Source organism: Doryrhamphus excisus, linkage group LG8 (genome assembly GCF_037039965.1).
Source record: "Doryrhamphus excisus strain RoL-2023G ecotype Guam linkage group LG8, RoL_Dexc_Guam_v1.1, whole genome shotgun sequence".
NCBI lineage: Eukaryota > Metazoa > Chordata > Actinopteri > Syngnathiformes > Syngnathidae > Doryrhamphus > Doryrhamphus excisus.
Genome location: NC_136364.1, coordinates 8,147,745 through 8,165,352, shown reverse-complemented (window position 1 = coordinate 8,165,352; position 17,608 = coordinate 8,147,745). Strand labels below are relative to the sequence as shown.

Below are 17,608 nucleotides of genomic sequence, written 5' to 3'. Positions count from 1 at the left end.
AAAAGAAAGTTATTGACAGAAAATCATTGTGCTGCTTTATTGGCAATAAATATTCCTAATGTCAAGCATGTGCCAGGTATGTTTTGGAAAAGCACACTTGGAATTAAAAGAGCTGCCGTTCACATCTTGGAAACCTTCAGTGCTGCTCTCCGTCTCTCTCTCTCTCTCTCTTTCTCTCTTAGCACAAACACGCCGTGATCTCATATACACAATATACATTCATGTATGTACACTACATACAACAAATCAATGCACGGATGCTGAGGACCTTTCTATGCTTGCTCAATTGCTGGAGAAGTGAAGTGTAGTTTATTATACTGGAAGCAGAAAGTAGCTGTGGCAGAAGCTGGCAAGGACTTTAGGACCACGCTGGGGGAAAAAACAGTCAAATTCTTCTTTTTACAAAAATACATTGGTTTTTTGTAGAAGAAAAAAATTTTATGAGGGGAGAAAAAGGTGAAATATTACATGGCAAAAAAATCTGAATTTTTAAATAATTATGTTGCAATATTACTAAACCCAGAATTTATAAAAAAAAATATTCAGGGGGGAAAAAACCCAACATTACCAAAAAAATCTTCAGAAAATAAAAAATGAATTAGATTTTATGATAAAAAAAGGTATGATATTACAAGGCCAAAAAAATCTTTCTATTATTTTCCAATAATAATGTTGCAATATCACAAAATAATAAGCATAATTTATGGCAAACAAAACAACCTAATTACAAAAAAAACCAAATTGAATAGTTTGAGGCAAAAAATTCTGAAAAATTATGATATTGTCATAATTACCAGAAAAGAAAAATAAATGTAATTTGTCAATAAATGTCATATGTGGCAAAAAGGAAATCATCTACATAGGAAAAAAAAATCACAAAAAAAGGTAATAATCCTATGTGGGAAAAATCATACTCTTTTAAGTGAATGAAGTCATATTATCACAAGATTAGAATTGTAATTGATGGAAATAGAAAATTTGAAAGAAAATTTGTCATTTTTAGACAAGATGTGAGAAAATAATGACTTATGAAAATCCATATGTAATCTTAGCAGCCAAAAGTAGTATTTGTTCGAATTGTCAGCGTGGTCCTAAGAGTCGGTGGCGGAAAGCAAGCAATGACGCACGCTGATGTTTGCTATTCACTGAGACTGAATGAAAGTTGCATGCATTATGGCTCATGAAAGACTCCTTAAACCTCCACCCCGTCCGTCCACAGTCTGCCAGGGAGGCTCCAGTCCGTGTTCTTCACAAGGCTCGGTCACCAGCGTGTGTGAGAGGAAGGTTATTGCACCTCGCCGATGGACTACTTCCTGCCTGCCGGAGCTTACTGCAGGTAGCGGTACACCTTGAAGCAGTGGTTGCCGGAGTCGGCCACCGCCACGTGACCGTCAGAGGTGAGGGCCAGGCCCTGGGGGCCGTACAGGGGGTCCGCTGACGTGTTGATGTAAGACAGGAAGGAGCCCGAGCTGTCAAACACCTGCTTGACAGACGAGATGACACGTTGCGTCAGTGGGCGGGATTCAAACACCTTTTCAACGTTACGATGCTTGTTAGACTCTGTCCATCGTGAAAGCATTAAGTAACATGTTAACATTCCTAAGCATGTTACAAGTATGGAAACAAGGGAATAAACGGTCAAAATAGTCTTTACTTTTCATGACATGGTATATGATATGATACTATATGATATATATGATGATATGATATGCAGAGTCACTGTCCTACTTTTTCCCTCATTCTGATCACATGACCACTTTTTTCCCTCATGTGTTTTCATGTCCTCATTTCTTATATTTACATTTTTTCTCGATATGACTTTCACCCTAATTACGACTTATTTCTCATTTGGGGACTTTTTTCATGTTCCATCCTCATAAGAGGACTTTTTTTTTCTCATACTTTCATTCTGATTACTACTTTTCGCTCATATTTCAACTTTTTTATTCATACAGTATGTTACTTTTTTCTCATATTTCAAGTTATGGCTCTCATCCTAGTTATGACTCATTTATCATGTTATGATAGTTTTCTCATATTACTTATCTTGATTACGTTTTTCTCACATGAGAGACTTTTCATATGTTCCATCCATTCTCATAGGTTTGGACTTTCATCCTGATTACAACTTTTTTTCTCACAACTTTTTTTTAATAATCATGTCTGACTTTTTTCTCATATTACAACTTTTTTCCTCATGTGAGAGTTTTTCTGACGTTATTTTTTTTCTCAAGACTTTCATCTGGATTACAAAATTTTTTCTCTCATATTACAACTTTCTCATATGACTTTCATCCTAATTACAAGATTTAGTTCTCATGACCCTTGTGAGGATAAGCGGTAGAAAATGAATGAATGAATGAAATAACTTTTTTGTCACATGACATAATTTTTGTCATGTGACTTTCATCTCATTACAACATTTTTCTCATATTACAACTTTTTTCTCATATGAGAAAAGTTTCACATATGAGAAAAAAGTTGATTTATTCATCATGGTTTTTTTTCTAATATGACTTTAGTCTTGATTATATTCCAATCTTTTTCTCATATTAAAACTTTTTGATTACAACATGAATGAATACACACACACACACAGACACACACACACACAGACATATATGTATGTAGTATGTAGGTGTTTGTGCAGCGCTTGCCTGTATGCGACTGTTGCCCCAGTCGGCCACGATGATGTTCCCGTTGGCGTCCACAGCCACTCCCGTCGGGGCGTTGAATTGGCCGTTGCCTTCTCCGTGAGAGCCAAACTTAAAGAGGAACTCGCCGTCTGCGTTGTACACCTGTGCACGAAGATGACGATGACAAACATAGCACAAGGTGAAGACAGTGAAGGCAGTGAAGGCATCGTACCTTGACAGAATGATTGTGGAAGTCTGTGACGACTATTTCATTCTTGTTGTTGACGGCCACAAAGTGAGGACCTGAAGGAACCAAAAGAGAAAGAATCACAACAGGAAGCTGCAATTGCTATTTTTGGACTGAAGGAGACAAGCCGAGATGACAGGAAGTGCACATCGGCGGACGGACTTACTGAAGACGGGGCCTGATTTACTCATCTTTTGTTCCACTGCAACATTTGCTCCGCTTTTTTCTGCAAGGAAACAAAAATGCGGCTTTCTAATGTGGTCCATGTAGATCCATATTCATAATAACAATAACAATTATAATATAATGATGATGATGACCTGCAAAATGTCTGTCTGACGTCCCCCTGGCTCCAAACTTGGTGACCAGCTTGCCGTTGGACTGGAAGATGAAGACGCAGCAGGCCTTGTTGTCCACCGTGATGATGTGTCCGTTCTTGTCCACGGCCACGCCCTTGGGACCCATCAAGCGACCCGCCCCGATCTTATTCTGACAGGGCCGACAGGAACAGGAAGTCAGCGGACGGTTGGCAGAAACATTTATAAACAAGACTGCAAACAGAAAACCCAGTTGGAAAATTATATTATATTATATTATATTATATTATATTATATTATATTATATTATATTATATTATATTATATTATATTATATTATATTATATTATATTATATTATATTATATTATAAAACTTTTCCTCATATTACAATTATTTTCTCATATTCTCTCATGTTACAACTGATTTTTGTCATATGACTTTCCTCCAAATTTCATTCCAACTTATTTCTCATACTACTTTTTTCTCATGTGACTTTCATCCTGATTACATTATGACTTATTTCTCATATTACTACTATTTCCTCATCCGATTTTCTTCTTGATTACATTAGAACTTACCAGTAATATTATGACTTTTTTAACATGACTTTTATTTTGATTACATTACGACCATTTTCTCATTTGACAACTTATTACTCAAACTACCGCTTTTTCTCATATTGCAGCTATTTTCTCATAGATTTTTTTTCTCATGACTTTCCTCCCAATTTCATTATGACTTATTTCTCATATTAGAACTTTTTTCTTATATTACAACCTTTCTCATATCATGACTTTTTTCTCATATCATGACTTTTTTCTCATATTACAAATTTCTCATATCATGATTTTTTTTGTCATTTTCAACCTGATTACATTACAACCTTTTTCTCATATTACTGTTCTTTTCTTATATGACATGTCATATAACATCACCACTTATTTCTCATACGTTGGACTTTTTCTCAGATTACAACTTTTTTTCTCATGTGACTTTCATCCTGATTACATTCCAATTATGCCGACTTTTTTAAATCAGCACTTTTATTTTGGTTACATTCCGACCTTTTTCCTCATATAATGATTTAGTACTTATTACTCATGACCTTTTTCTCATATCTTAGACGTTTTTTTGTCATCTTAGAATTTTTTTCCTGTATTTTAGACTTTCTTCTCATGTTACAACTTTTTTTATGACTTATCTCTCATATGACTTAGCTAATGACTTTTCCCTCATACAGTATGTTATAATAGTATCCTGATTAGATTAGGACTTTTTTTTCCTCAGATTATGTAACTGCAACATCCCAACTTGTCTTTTTCTCCTCATTGAGGCCAAGATTGGCGTGAGAGGGCGTTACCTTGAACTTCCCATCGGAGGAGAAGATGCTAATCCATCTGTTGTCGTAGTCGGCCACGATGATGTCGCCATTCATGTCCACCGTGACGCCGGTGGGGCGCTGCAGCTGACCCGGGGAACGACCTCTGACCCCAAACCTCAGCTTGAACTGCCCGTCGTTGGAGAAGACCTGAGGAGGAGGAGGAGAAGAGCATCTTGTCAAGGACCGGCTACGTTGTTAGCATTAGCGTGATGCTAAGACGGACCTGGATGCACTGGTTGTTGCTGTCGGCAACCACGATGCGAGCGTTGCTGGAGGTGGAGATGCCTTGAAGGTTGGTGAACTCTCCTTTGTCTCGTCCTCTCGTTCCTGCCAAGTAAAAACCACATTACATTCATCTAGTCAGGGATGGATTCCAAAGTGCCAAAGTGAGATAATAATTCACCATTTTGCAGCACAGACATTACGATAAGGTCAGGACATTTCTATATAATCTGTCCTCATTAGGGTCAAAGGTGAGCTGGAGCCTATATCAACTGACTTTGAGTGATGTGGGGTACACCCTGGACTGGTCACCAGTCCATCACAGAACACATACAGATATATAGCATATAATCTCGTATACAGACATACTGTATATACTGGATATACAAACACCCATTCACACCAATGGACAATATAGAGTCTGTAATGTAATGTAATAATATGCACGTTGTTGGATGAGTACGAGTACCTGGAGAAAACCCGCATTATGAAATTAAATACATATTTTAAATAATTAATATTAAATAATATTTGCATACTAGATACATTTTAGTGCAAATATTAGTGATTTAAAATTTACATTTTGAATAATATTTGCATACTAGATACATTTTAGTGCAAATATTATTGACAATTAATTAATAATTATTATAATTACAATTCCACCCTCGGCCATCTCTGTGTGGAGTTTGCATGTTCTCCCTGTGCATGCGTGGGTTTTCTCCGGGTACTCCGGTTTCCTCCCACATTCCAGAAACATGCTAGGTTAATTGGCGACTCCAAATTGTCCATAGGTATGAATGTGAGTGTGAATGGTTGTTTGTCTATATGTGCCCTGTGATTGGCTGGCAACCAGTCCAGGGTGTACCCCGCCTCTCGCCCTGAAGACAGCTGGGATAGGCTCCAGCACCCCTGCAACCCTCGTGAGGATAATGGTAGAAAATGAATGAATGAATGTATCTAGTGTGGCATTGAAAATGCATGGATGGAATTCCCATATTTGAATGCAAATATGAGGAAGTGAATTGAAGGTAAATGACGTTAGCATACATGGTTCTACAGTATGGGAGCACCAACTGGTGAACCAGTACAGCTTTCAATAAAAATGAGTTAGCAATGGAAGGATGGAGGACCAGTAACGGTGGATGAAGGAGAGTTATTCCCTCACCCACTCTGTAGATCAGCTCGTCCTCGATGGGATTTTCCTTCTTCTTGGTGGTGCTGTACATACTGGAGGGTCTGCGTACGGCCTTCTGGCGTACGTGTCCTCCTCCCCCGCTGGGGGACTTAACGCGTCTCTTCACGTCGTCGGGCGACTGCAGGACGTCCGACGGCTTGACGGCTCTCAGACGGAAGGGACTCCCCCTGACATGCTGCTCGTACAGCAGCAGGGAGAAGGTGAACTCCCCCTCGCAGCGCACCGTGTAGCCCACCTCGTAGGTCCCGTTCTTGTTGTCCACCACCTCGGCCTCGGCGCGCGCCCCCTCCGCCGAGACGATCTCGGCCCTCAGCGCGGCATTACCGGTCTTCACCAGCTCTCCGTCTTTGTCCTTGGTGGTGACAGTGACACCGGTGTGCTGGCCCACCAGCGCGTGACGCAGGCCCTCGCCGGTCGCTACGCTGGTGTGCCCCACGGCGCCCGTAGTGATCAGGACCCCGAGGTTCTGGATGGAGCGGCGCAGGCCGTCTGTCTCCACTTGGCACTCCAGGTGTCCGTTTTCGTGGGGGTACTCGGGGAAGGTGTAGCGTGCCAGGGCGCTGACCCGTTCCCCCATCTGCTTCTGGACCAGGAGGACCTCAGTGGCGCTGCCGTGGCTCAGGGCCTGCTCGGTGAAGTCACAGCTGCTTTGGATGTTCTCCTTGCCCTGGAGTAGTGACGTCAGCTGGCCTTGGAGGACCTGGAAAGGCTTGTACGTTAGACTCATCTATGGAATGTCTTGCTTGGGATCATCTCAACCAGACTGATCAGGCACTAGATGGGAATGACAGCGACCACTGACCTTCTGCTTGGTGCTGCAGATGTTCTCCACCTCGGTGATGAGAGCATTCTTGCGGTGATGTAACGCCTTTTCCAGCTCATCAAAGGTAGCATTTATCTCCGTCACGGCGCCGTTCTTCCTGTCCATGAGCTGTTTGGAGATCTGATTGACGAGTTCGATGGCGGCCGTCAGCTGTGGGAGTCTGCAGAGACCCAAGACACAGTTTCACGCCAGCCTCCTTGGAAGAAGAACCTCAAAAGATGGCCGCCAACCTGTTGCGCACGGCGTCCAGCTGGTTCTTCAGCGCAGATTTGTGTTGTTCTAAAACGTCCCTCAGAGGAACCGTCACATGTTCCCTGTGCTCGCCTTCCGTGCACTCCAGACACATGGCCGTCTCACATGACTCGCAGTAGAACTCCATCACCTGCAGGGGGGGGGGGCAGCGGAGCCGTGGATAAAAGGTGACTGAGCGAGGAGAGTGCCGTCCACTCACCTTGCCCTCGTGGTTGGGACAGGACAGAGGCTGGCACGCTGTGGCGGCGCTGGCCGACTCCAGGACGTTGCAGGCCTCGGGTCGGCTGCACTCGGGGTCCCGCTGCAGGACCTCCATCAGGTTGGTGATGAAGAAGTTGTTCTGCAGGGCAGCCACGCCCTTCTCCGGCAAAATAGACGTCTGTCGGCACACTGGACAGGAGAGCGTGAGGGACTGGGGCGGGATGTAGTTTTGGAGACATCTGGAAGGAAAAGGCTGGAGGTGAAAAGGATGTCAATCAATCACCTTCCATTTTAAGCAGTTTTTGAGTAGGAAAGCCTCGCCAGCTATGCTAACCACTACATCAGGGACAATCGACTGGAATTCCCTTCAAAACTTGGGAACCAGAAACATTTTTGCAGCACCTAAAAACAGCAAAGAACTCCTGCCATATAGAGGATCTTTGTAAAGATTTTCTTTTAATTTCCGACTATTGGTGGAGTCAATGTGTGAAGATGTCTCACATCATCTTGTTACATTGGATATTTCTGATGTGTAATCCTTTGTCATGTCCTCATGCAGGACACTTTTTATTGGACTTTAACAATATGTTACAGTATGTTAAACACCTGATGATACTATGGACTTAGTGTTGGTTTGTACAGTATTTATTTCATCCTATTATTGACTGTTTTTTTAGTCTATAGACGTTATTTAATCCTATTGTAATTATTAGAAACAGTCTTTTTTGGGATATTTAATCCTATTGTGGCTGCACGGTGATCGAGTGGTTAGCGAGCAGGCCTCACAGCCAGGAGACCCGAGTTCAATTCCACCCTCGGCCATCTCTGTGTGGAGTTTCCATGTTCTCCCCGTGCATGCGTGGGTTTTCTCCGGGTACTCCGGTTTCCTCCCACATTCCAAAAACATGCTAGGTTAATTGGCGACTCCAAATTGTCCATAGGTATGAATGTGAGTGTGAATGGTTGTTTGTCTAGATGTGCCTTGTGATTGGCTGGCCACCAGTCCAGGGTGTACCCCGCCTCTCACCCTGAAGACAGCTGGGATAGGCTCCAGCACCCAGAATGAATAATCCTATTGTTAGCTTTGGTTTATTGTTAGTCTATATCGGATTTATTTAATGCTATTATCTATGTTTCATGTTTAGTCAAAATTGTATTTATTTATTAAATCCTACTATTAGCTGTAACTTATCAGCTGTGTTACTTTTGACTCAATATGTCTGTTTTATTTTTGTCAATATTGTTGTATGTATTTATTAAATCATGAAATATTCATACTTAATTTATATGTAATTTATATTTTATATGTAATTTATTTTTTATTTATATTTATATATTTATTAAATATTAAATTAATTTTATAAAATTTTTGAATATTTTGTTGATTTCTTTTAAATTACATAATCCCATAATTATGTATGTTGAATTTGTAATGACTATTGATGTATTTATTTCATCCGATTATATTAGATATGTTTTATTGTTGTCAAATCATTGTTAAATCATAATATTAGCTATATTAGTATATATTGTCGATTTGTTTGTTTAATCCCATTATTACCATTAACCGCTGCTTATTCTTGTCGTCTGGTTGTGGAAATAAGACCCAGGTGGCTAGTTGTCCTTCTTTCAGGTGGTGCCTACCTCTCACAGAAGGTGTGCAGGCAGGGAAGCACTTTGGGGTTGTGGTAGCGGTCCAGGCAGATACTGCAGACCAGGAACTGCTTGTCTATCTGCCTCACCACTGGGCTGGTGCTGCCGCTCTCGCGCTTGGCCATGGAGACAGACATCGGAACCAATGGAGAACCTGCATAGGAGAGAATGCAGGTCAAGGAAAGGCTGGAAGAAACAAGAAGCAGGGAGGGCGTCGCCGTGCTGACTTCCAGTGTAAGAGCACACGGAGGAAATGAGTCATGGAAGCCTTATAAACCTCAAGTATCTGCTGGATATGAATGTTTCTTCTATTAAAACTGTCAATGGGAACAAATTACACCCAGAGATAGTTCTCCCTCCATGTTTACTTTTTCTGATACTTCCATGAGTATCGGCCTGTAACGGCCCGAGGGTTGAACACGAGTATTTCAGCAGGTCAAGCCGAGATTATCTCAGCGTGTGGATGGCACGCTGCACATCTGCCATGTTGTGCACGCTACACGGCAACAAAAGGATTACACGGCTTAAAATAGCCATGAATTCATGCATTTCATCTTTCTTCAAGGAAGTGAGAGAGGAGGGAAGTCACGGAGGGACGTGTGTTTGCGCTACATTGTGTCCCATAAGCTCAGAAAAACCTGTCACTTTTTCTCTCTAAAAAGCAGCACCCAGAGAGGTCTGAATACTCGCAAATTGGCGAAACCAATCCTTCCTGCTACGTCTTCTTACTCTGTGACACATCAGGTGCGTATGAGCAGAGTAATGATGCTGGAACCACAAGCTACATTCTCAGTTAGAATGTGTTTGAGAGAGGGTCAACATGGAGCACCACATCTATTTGTGGCGCTGAAAATGTTTAAAATAAATTAAAATACATTTTTAAAAATCTTGTAAACTTCAAAATGTTCCGCTTCATTCTATCCTGCTGTTTTGTAGTAGAAGGTAGGCTATTTTTAGTAAAGCCACACTCAACAACACTGTGATGATACTATGTGGTATTGTACACTGGTCACTCGTTTGTCTGTAATGTTGCATGAGACACACAAGCACCAGACTTGATCGCCAGAACAACAGGCTTTTATTGCAGTTTTGAATGATCTTACACGGGCCACTGTTGCAACTGTAACCCCTGCCAAGACAAAACTCAACCCTGAACGCCCAATGTCACTTCCTGTCCGCCCCGACACTCGGCTCCCCGAGCACAGGAAAACATTTACAGCAACACACACAAACACGTGTCTTATCTATGTCTTATTTCCTCTTATGATGTCTACTATATTGGCTAATATGAGTGTAAAGGTGACTATAGGGGACTTATTTCATGTCTGGAGGGCTCTAATGTTAAAAATTTGTAATTAGAAGGTGGTTTTATATGCTTTATATGCGCTAATATTCTATTTATGAATAGGGAATCCAACATTGTGGAAATGCATTCATATGGTCGGGTCTGTAATCAATGAAGCGTGATAAATGAGGGCTGACTGCACAGCTTTGTGTCAACGTTAGTTACTCATATTTTATATCATTTTTTAACTTTTTACGTTTTCCGTTTGTAGAAATTATATGAAACTTGAGTACAATCAATGTGTTGGGGGTCCCTAAAAATGGACTGTGGGCCGCACTTTGGATACTGCTGGGGTCGATGGAGGGGAAAAACGTCACTGAGGGGTTGCCATCTCGTACAAGAGTGTCCCAAGATTTGTTATTTTTTTTAAATTATATATTAGTATTATACAGGACACCAATTAAAGCTGAGATGTTTTGTTCAGATAGTTTATCAACATTTCATGTTAAAGGGGTGTGAACACCCGTTTGTATTAAGGTTGTCAATGTATGCATGGTTTTCTGTCCTGTTAGTTCCTCCTCCTTCATGTCCAGCTGGCTGACTTCAGGCAGCGCCACCTGTCTGTATGTTAGAGGGGTGGGGGGCTGCCCGGTAGTCTGGTGAAGGGGGTGCGGTGGGGGCCGGTCACACGCGAGCAAGCAGCTGTGTGTCATTGCAAAATCAGCGAGCGCCAACAAAAGCATTCCTGCAGCTCAACATGCTTTATTGTGCTTACATAAACGTGCATCATCAGCCCACATCTCAGGCTCACAGGCTCACAGGCTCAGTCCTCCTGCTTGCTTTTCAGCATCTATTGTTGGCCCACTGAACAAAACACCCCCCCGCCCCACTACCCACTACCCACCAACAACAACAACACTGTCCTTTCGCTGTGCTTTACAGCAGCCGAGCAGTGACGTCAGCAACAAGACGAGCCAAAGCCCTCAAAGCCCCTCCTCCCTCGACTGGCTTGCAACACTACCCCCCCCCCCACCCCCATCCAACCCACCTTCCTCTTTAGCCTGTGCCTTTCCTCAACAGCCATCCTGTCTCAGATCCTCCCACTTGAGCGAAGCAAAGACGAGCTTCCTTGAAAACCTCCTTGGAAACGCAGTCTACTTTGAATATCCATGCGTCCCTCTAACGTCTTCACCGTACACACCACACTGGTTACTTCAGCAAAGTGTGATGCAGCTTAAGAAAAATAAAGAAAACCTGCTAAGATAAGTTGCATTAAAGCCAATATTGATCGATTTATTTTTTTGCTGCATCATGATCCTTCAATGGACCAATGGGGCTTCAGGTCGTGCAGGGGCGTCAAACAGGTGTCACCCAACCCACTGGAAGTTGCAGGCGGTCATTACTCAATATAACATTTGGACATTGTACTAAGAATGCTAAATACATCACAATCAAAAGGTAGCTAGAAAATATACAAGTATCAATAAGAGCATAAAACTAAAATAATGAAAAAAAAACATTTTCCCGCAATGCATTTTGTCCAAACAAAGCATTTCATTGGTGCGTGCTGGGGTGCTGCAATTGTGTTTTTTTTTTTTACTTGTATTAGTACTTTTATATTTCCTAGCTACCCTTTGAGTGTTAAGTTGCTGTGTGATGAGTTTGGCGTTCTTAGTAAGATGGCACAATGAATCACACTGTTATATCAAATAATGACCTCCTGCACCACAATATGCCATTTCATGACATGGACATTTCCGGCGTATAGCCTGATGTGGTTTATATAAGCACAAATATGTTTTCCTCTCTAAATTTAGAGGGTGAGACTAAACACTGATTTGTTTTATACACCAGTAATGATGGTACATAGTAGTTAGTTGCATCGCCAGGTGAAATCCATAGTATTGTGCTACAAGACACAGTTTTTGTGTGTGTTTTGTGTTTATTTTCTTTACATCACAAAGCATGACAGAGCCATCTGTGAGTGCTTTTACATGGAGGGAGTTTGTCACAGAAGCACCCAATACAATACTCATGTCATGAATCTCCAGAATTTACCAAAAAAACCAAAATGTTGCTATATTTTGCCACAATCCTTCTTGCTACGTCTTCTTATTCTCTGGTAGAGCAGGTGTGTATGAGGTGTGTTAAGATGCCATCGACTGTATGGATTGGGGATGACAAGCGTTTATGAGCGAGGGCCAACAGGAGCTGCCAAATTAAGTTGTGGCGGTCCAAAAGTATTCACGGCGGGGGGCCACAAACAAATCGCTTTGTTAGCTTTTTTGTTACGCAAGAGAGTTTGTAAGGTGTAGCGTACAGAAGCGCCTTGACACAAGCGTAAAGCAAACTTTCTGCTACCTAAAATTGGTACGTGAACATCCTTATTTACATACATGCAGGCGTGCCTAATGAAGTGGCCAGTGATTGGATCACCTGGTCATAGGAAAGGCGTGATTCAACCAGGAAATCAAATCATATCCAACATTCTTCATTATTATTATCGTCTGTGCATGCTCACAAATCCGACACATGAGCTCAGCTTACCGCCACTCTCACCTCGCGTCCTCCCGTCTGCCATCTGGCCCTCGCTAGACCCGCATGACACCATCACAGCGGTCACCTCTTGTGCACCTCCCGTTGACCCAATGACCCGCCAGCATTGCAGGACGTTACTTAAGGCGTGACAGACGACTACCCGCCGTCTCCTCCGTCCATCAGCATTCATCACCTAATAGGACGGCTTTGATGAGCTAATCTGCTTACTAATCTTCTTACACTACGTCTACTACACGTTTGTCTAAGACCTTAAGCGCGCTACGTTATACTGAATAGAACAGGGGGTGTCTTTAGTGCGGCCCGGGGGCTATTGGTGGCCCACAACCATTTTTTTCTTCTGAAAAAATATCATTTTCATTCATTCATTCATTTTCTACCGCTTATCCTCACGAGGGTAGCGGGGGGTGCTGGAGCCCATCCCAGCTGTCCTCGGGCGAGAGGCGGGGTACACCCTGGGCTGGTCTCCAGCCAATCACAGGGCATATATAGACAAAAACATAATAATAAGTCATTCATTCATTCATTCATTCATTTTCTACCGCTTAATCTTATGTAGTATGAAGGGAATATTTGTATTAGGTACAACATAGAAGATCTGTTTACAACCTCATAAATACTGTTTATAACATTATTAGAGCCCTCTAGACATGAAACAACACCCCTATAATCACATTTAAGCTCCCAAAATAGACATAATAAGAGACAGGAAGTTGCGATGAAGGGTTCAGAGTTGACTTTTAGCTGGGCGTGGCTTACGGCCCCAACAGAAGCCCACGTAAGGGATTATTGTACCTGTTGTGAGATCAGTCAAACCTGCAGTAAAAGACTGGCGCTTGTGTGTCACACCCAACATTACTGACCCCCAGTGAGCAGTGTAGAGTACTACATATCTTTGAGTACATCTTGTATTTTACTCCATTGATTTAGGGAAAATTTGCTTAGATATGCATTTATTTTTGACAAATAATTGGTCATATTCAGCTCAAGATTACTGTGACATTGTTGTATTGATATAAAATATAAAAATGATCAGCAAGAAAGCAGAAAGATTGTCAAGTCAAAAGCGTCGCCCTGTTTTGACTTGATTTGGGATCACTTGCAACATTTTTCATAAGGCCCGCCCCCAACACTCATGCTGTCATTCAAACAACGTGACCGCCAGGCTGTTGTTCTGCCAGCTCATGTCACCGTGCAGCTATGAATATTCCACATTCCTCTTTGAAGAGGCTGCTGGAATCAGACACAAGATTCTATTCTTTTCATCTTATGCGGTAAAAGTTCCATCAAGAAGCAACAAACACTAGCAACGCTGACAGAAACGTGACAGAATCACATCTTTAAAAGAAATATTACTCTTGGCTGCATCACGATGTACACGCTCCATCTGTTCAATGAGCAAAAACCTCAGCTCAAACCGTATCAACGACGAGAATGATCACGGTTCAGGCATCACAGCATATCACAGCAGTCCCTAGACGCCATGCCAACATGCCTCCTAGTGTCTACGAGCGTTTGCCATACAAATACTATACAATCTTGTTTATGAAGTCAAATCAAATGTAAGGCATTCAGAAGACTCATTCAAAAAGGTTGCGATGATATGTAGTATTCTATTATGGTCACTAGGTGTCAGTGATGTTACACTGATGATACAATAGCTACTGCAGGAAGTACTATTGTCCGGAACAACAAGAAACAACTTTGTTATTATGTCTACTATTTTGGGTAATAGGAGTGTAAAAGTGACTATGGGGGTGTTATTTCATGCCTGGAGGGCTCTAATAATGTTAAAATGCGTATTTGGAAGATTGTAGACAGGCTTTCTATGCTCTAAATACCGAAATATTTCATTCATAAATAAGAACTTTTCACTTATCACGGTCCAGCCTGGAGCCAATAAACTGTGATAAATGAGGGATTACTGTACTACACTTTTATTTACAATGTCTGGCCTTGGATGGAAAAACTACAACCCAAAACCTAAAAGTGTTTGTGCATAATTCAATCCTGCAGCATTCTCCACCGTAGGACAGCGTGAGTGTCCTCAAGGTCAGGATGGAGGACAAGTTACATCACAAACCAACGGAGCAAAGCGACTTCATGTCGCCGACAATGCACGTAGAGAGACAGATTCGCAAGTAAGCAGTCAGCGGATTCGACCTCTGAACTGGGTCACAATGCGGCACGGTGGCCAAGCCGCAGGAGGCACAACATGCTCTGCAACAACACACACCGGGAAGATACGCTGGCATTAGACCGCTGGGCCCTTTACAGGCGTACCTAATCTTATGGCCCGTAGGTGTATACAGTATGTGAGAAGAAGCAAATCCATTTCAATCAAACTGAACTGTTGTTCAGTTATTAAATACTTCCTTGGTGCTTGCAGAGGTGCACGTTTTTACAAGAGCCTATCCCAGCTGTCTTCGGGCGAGAGGTGGGGTACACCCTGGACTGGTGGCCAGCCAATCACAGGGCACATATAGACAAAACAACCATTCACACTCACATTCATACCTATGGACAATTTGGAGTCGCCATGCATGTTTTTGGAATGTGGAAATCGGAACATGCAACTCCAGAGCGGAGACCCAGGTCTTTCCCATCTCCTGATTGTGTGGCCTACATGCTAACCACTCGTCCACTGTGCGTCTATGAGAAATAGCTCTTCGTGTAACATACCAGTGCAATAACCAGTTCTAAAAATAGCTGATGATATTATGACACATTGTACTTGTTTTACTAACAAACACACACTCAAAGAAGTCACGGTACCAAGCGCAACTACTGTATCATACATTTAAATGACGACAAAAATTTTTTTTTTGTCAGAATTGACAGGTCAAATACATTCAGCAAGAAATATTACATGTTTTTCTTCCCCAATATTATTTTTTTTAATAATTAGTTTTTACTTAAGAACAAAGTAACAAAAATAATAAAATTAAAAGCATATAAATATTAAAAAAAAATACAAATAAAATAAAAATCTATTTATGCATAAACAAAAGTATAATATACAAAAAATATTCTTTAAAAAATCATATATAATAAATAAGTGTCATTTTGAAGTGCATTATTTTCAGGTTTTTGCAGGTCACATAAAACAACAAGATGAGGAGCCAAATCTGGACCCCAGGGCCTTAGGTTGGACACCTCTACTCTAGACCCCACATGATGCAGAACGATAGAGAACTCATCCATTCATCAAGCCGCCACCGAACGCTCCCATCAATCCATACAATCAATCAAACACGTCTGCTCAGCGACCACATCACGCCACCTCCACCTTGTCCATCCCTCACCGCTCTCCTCAGGGAGTGCTGGAGGATGGACTTGGACAAACCCCTGCTGATGATGATGATGCTGATCATCATCTTCTCCTTGGGCGGAGAGAGACCTCCGCCGTCTGCAACCTCACAGCGACCCTGCGCACCGCCACCAATGACGCCTGCGAGCATCAGTATGGCCTGCGGGCTTGTTCCTACACAAAGACCTGCTAATAATCAATAAGGATATCATCTGCCCACCATCCTGGAGGGCCTGTGGGCAGGGTTGATTGATGATTGGCTGTTGCTGCAGTGCAATCACACACACAGACCAGCTGACTCACATGTGGCGTTGTCCCCTCTTCTAATTCAATTGAATGGAAAAGAGCAAGAACCTGAGGAGACTGCAGCAACGATGCACACCTGCTCCAACAGGATGGACTCAAACGGAGGCGTGTTTGTGTGCTGATTACATCGGAACACACACCCAAGTGTGACATTTGACCTTTTCACCCGTAAAACAACATCATCTTCTACCAGGAAACCAACAAAGAAGACCATCCCGCCTCGTTATTGTACAGATTTGAGGAGCAAACCACAACTGCAGCAAAAAAAAAAAGAAAAGAAGTGGCCTCCCATTAGATTGTACTCACAGCAGGAATAGAGGAATGGAGCGGAGGTGTCAGCATGGCAGGCCCAGGAGGAAGCTGACCATGGTACGAGTCCTCTCCGAGTCCACAGAAAGGAAAGGGCACGGTCCGTCTGGGAGGAGAAGGAAAGGAGGGGGACGGTGAGGAAGAGGCTGAAGGGAAAGCAGAGGAAGGAGGAGGAGACTACGGGAGTGGTCTCCGTGCAGCTTTGGCAGTATTGGTCCAGAGCTTGGTGGGCGGAGCTACATAACCCAATGACATATGGAGGGGGAGGGGGCAGACTGAGAGAGAGTGATGCAAAAAAAAAGCAAGAAAATGGGGGCGGGTTATCATACTTAGGATTCCACCCAGTCACCCTTAAAAGGACAAAGGATGCGGTTTATTCCGTCTTAGCCCACATGGATTATGTGGCAAATGAAAGACACAATCATCCCAACGTGTCATCATCCTGTGCTGCAACATTTGCATTACAGTACAAACCTGCTGTCCAATCAGCGTCTTGATAAATTATTCAACTTGGGCGTATTCCGGACGTCAACAGAGCCTGAAAGAGAAAGTAAAAGCTCAGAAAGTATTCAAATCAACCACAGAAAGCACTTTTATTGTGATGTGTCCTGTGGGGAAGGGAGACAGCTGGGTGCTCCTTGGGGGGAGGGGCCTTTGGGTGAGGGGCGGGTGGAGACACACGCGCACACACACAGGTTGCCATTCTGCAACGTGGCGTTACCATGGAGACTGCCTCCGTCAATATGGCTGCCGCAGTCTGGAGCATCTCTGACAAAACACATGAAAGGTGAGGAAGACAAGGTGACGTTTAACAACATTAAACACTGCCGTAGCAACACCAAACGTCACAATAAAGATGACAATGCAACACAACACAGGATACAGTAGAAACATGACATTTATTCAGAAA

The 17,608-nt window shown here is 42.5% G+C and overlaps 1 protein-coding gene across 2 annotated transcripts; it reads right to left on the bottom strand.

Moving 5' to 3' along the window:
• Positions 1-1,000: 1,000 nt before the first annotated feature.
• On the bottom strand, positions 1,001-17,079 carry LOC131134313 (tripartite motif-containing protein 3-like). 2 transcript variants are annotated; one of them, XM_058079441.2, is made up of 13 exons: positions 16,696-17,067; positions 8,924-9,086; positions 7,278-7,518; positions 7,057-7,208; positions 6,806-6,986; positions 5,974-6,703; positions 4,807-4,910; positions 4,563-4,730; positions 3,204-3,372; positions 3,050-3,109; positions 2,869-2,939; positions 2,658-2,798; positions 1,001-1,480 (listed from the first exon to the last, which is right to left on the bottom strand). In XM_058079441.2, exons 2-13 carry the CDS (start codon positions 9,067-9,069, stop codon positions 1,328-1,330), a joined length of 2,316 nt encoding a protein of 771 aa, XP_057935424.2. In that variant the 5' UTR covers positions 9,070-9,086; positions 16,696-17,067; the 3' UTR covers positions 1,001-1,327. The 2 variants fall into 2 exon arrangements, with proteins under 2 accessions (XP_057935424.2, XP_078648834.1); XM_078792708.1 differs by having other exon boundaries at positions 7,057-7,518; positions 16,696-17,079.
• Between the last annotated feature and the right edge of the window lie 529 nt (positions 17,080-17,608).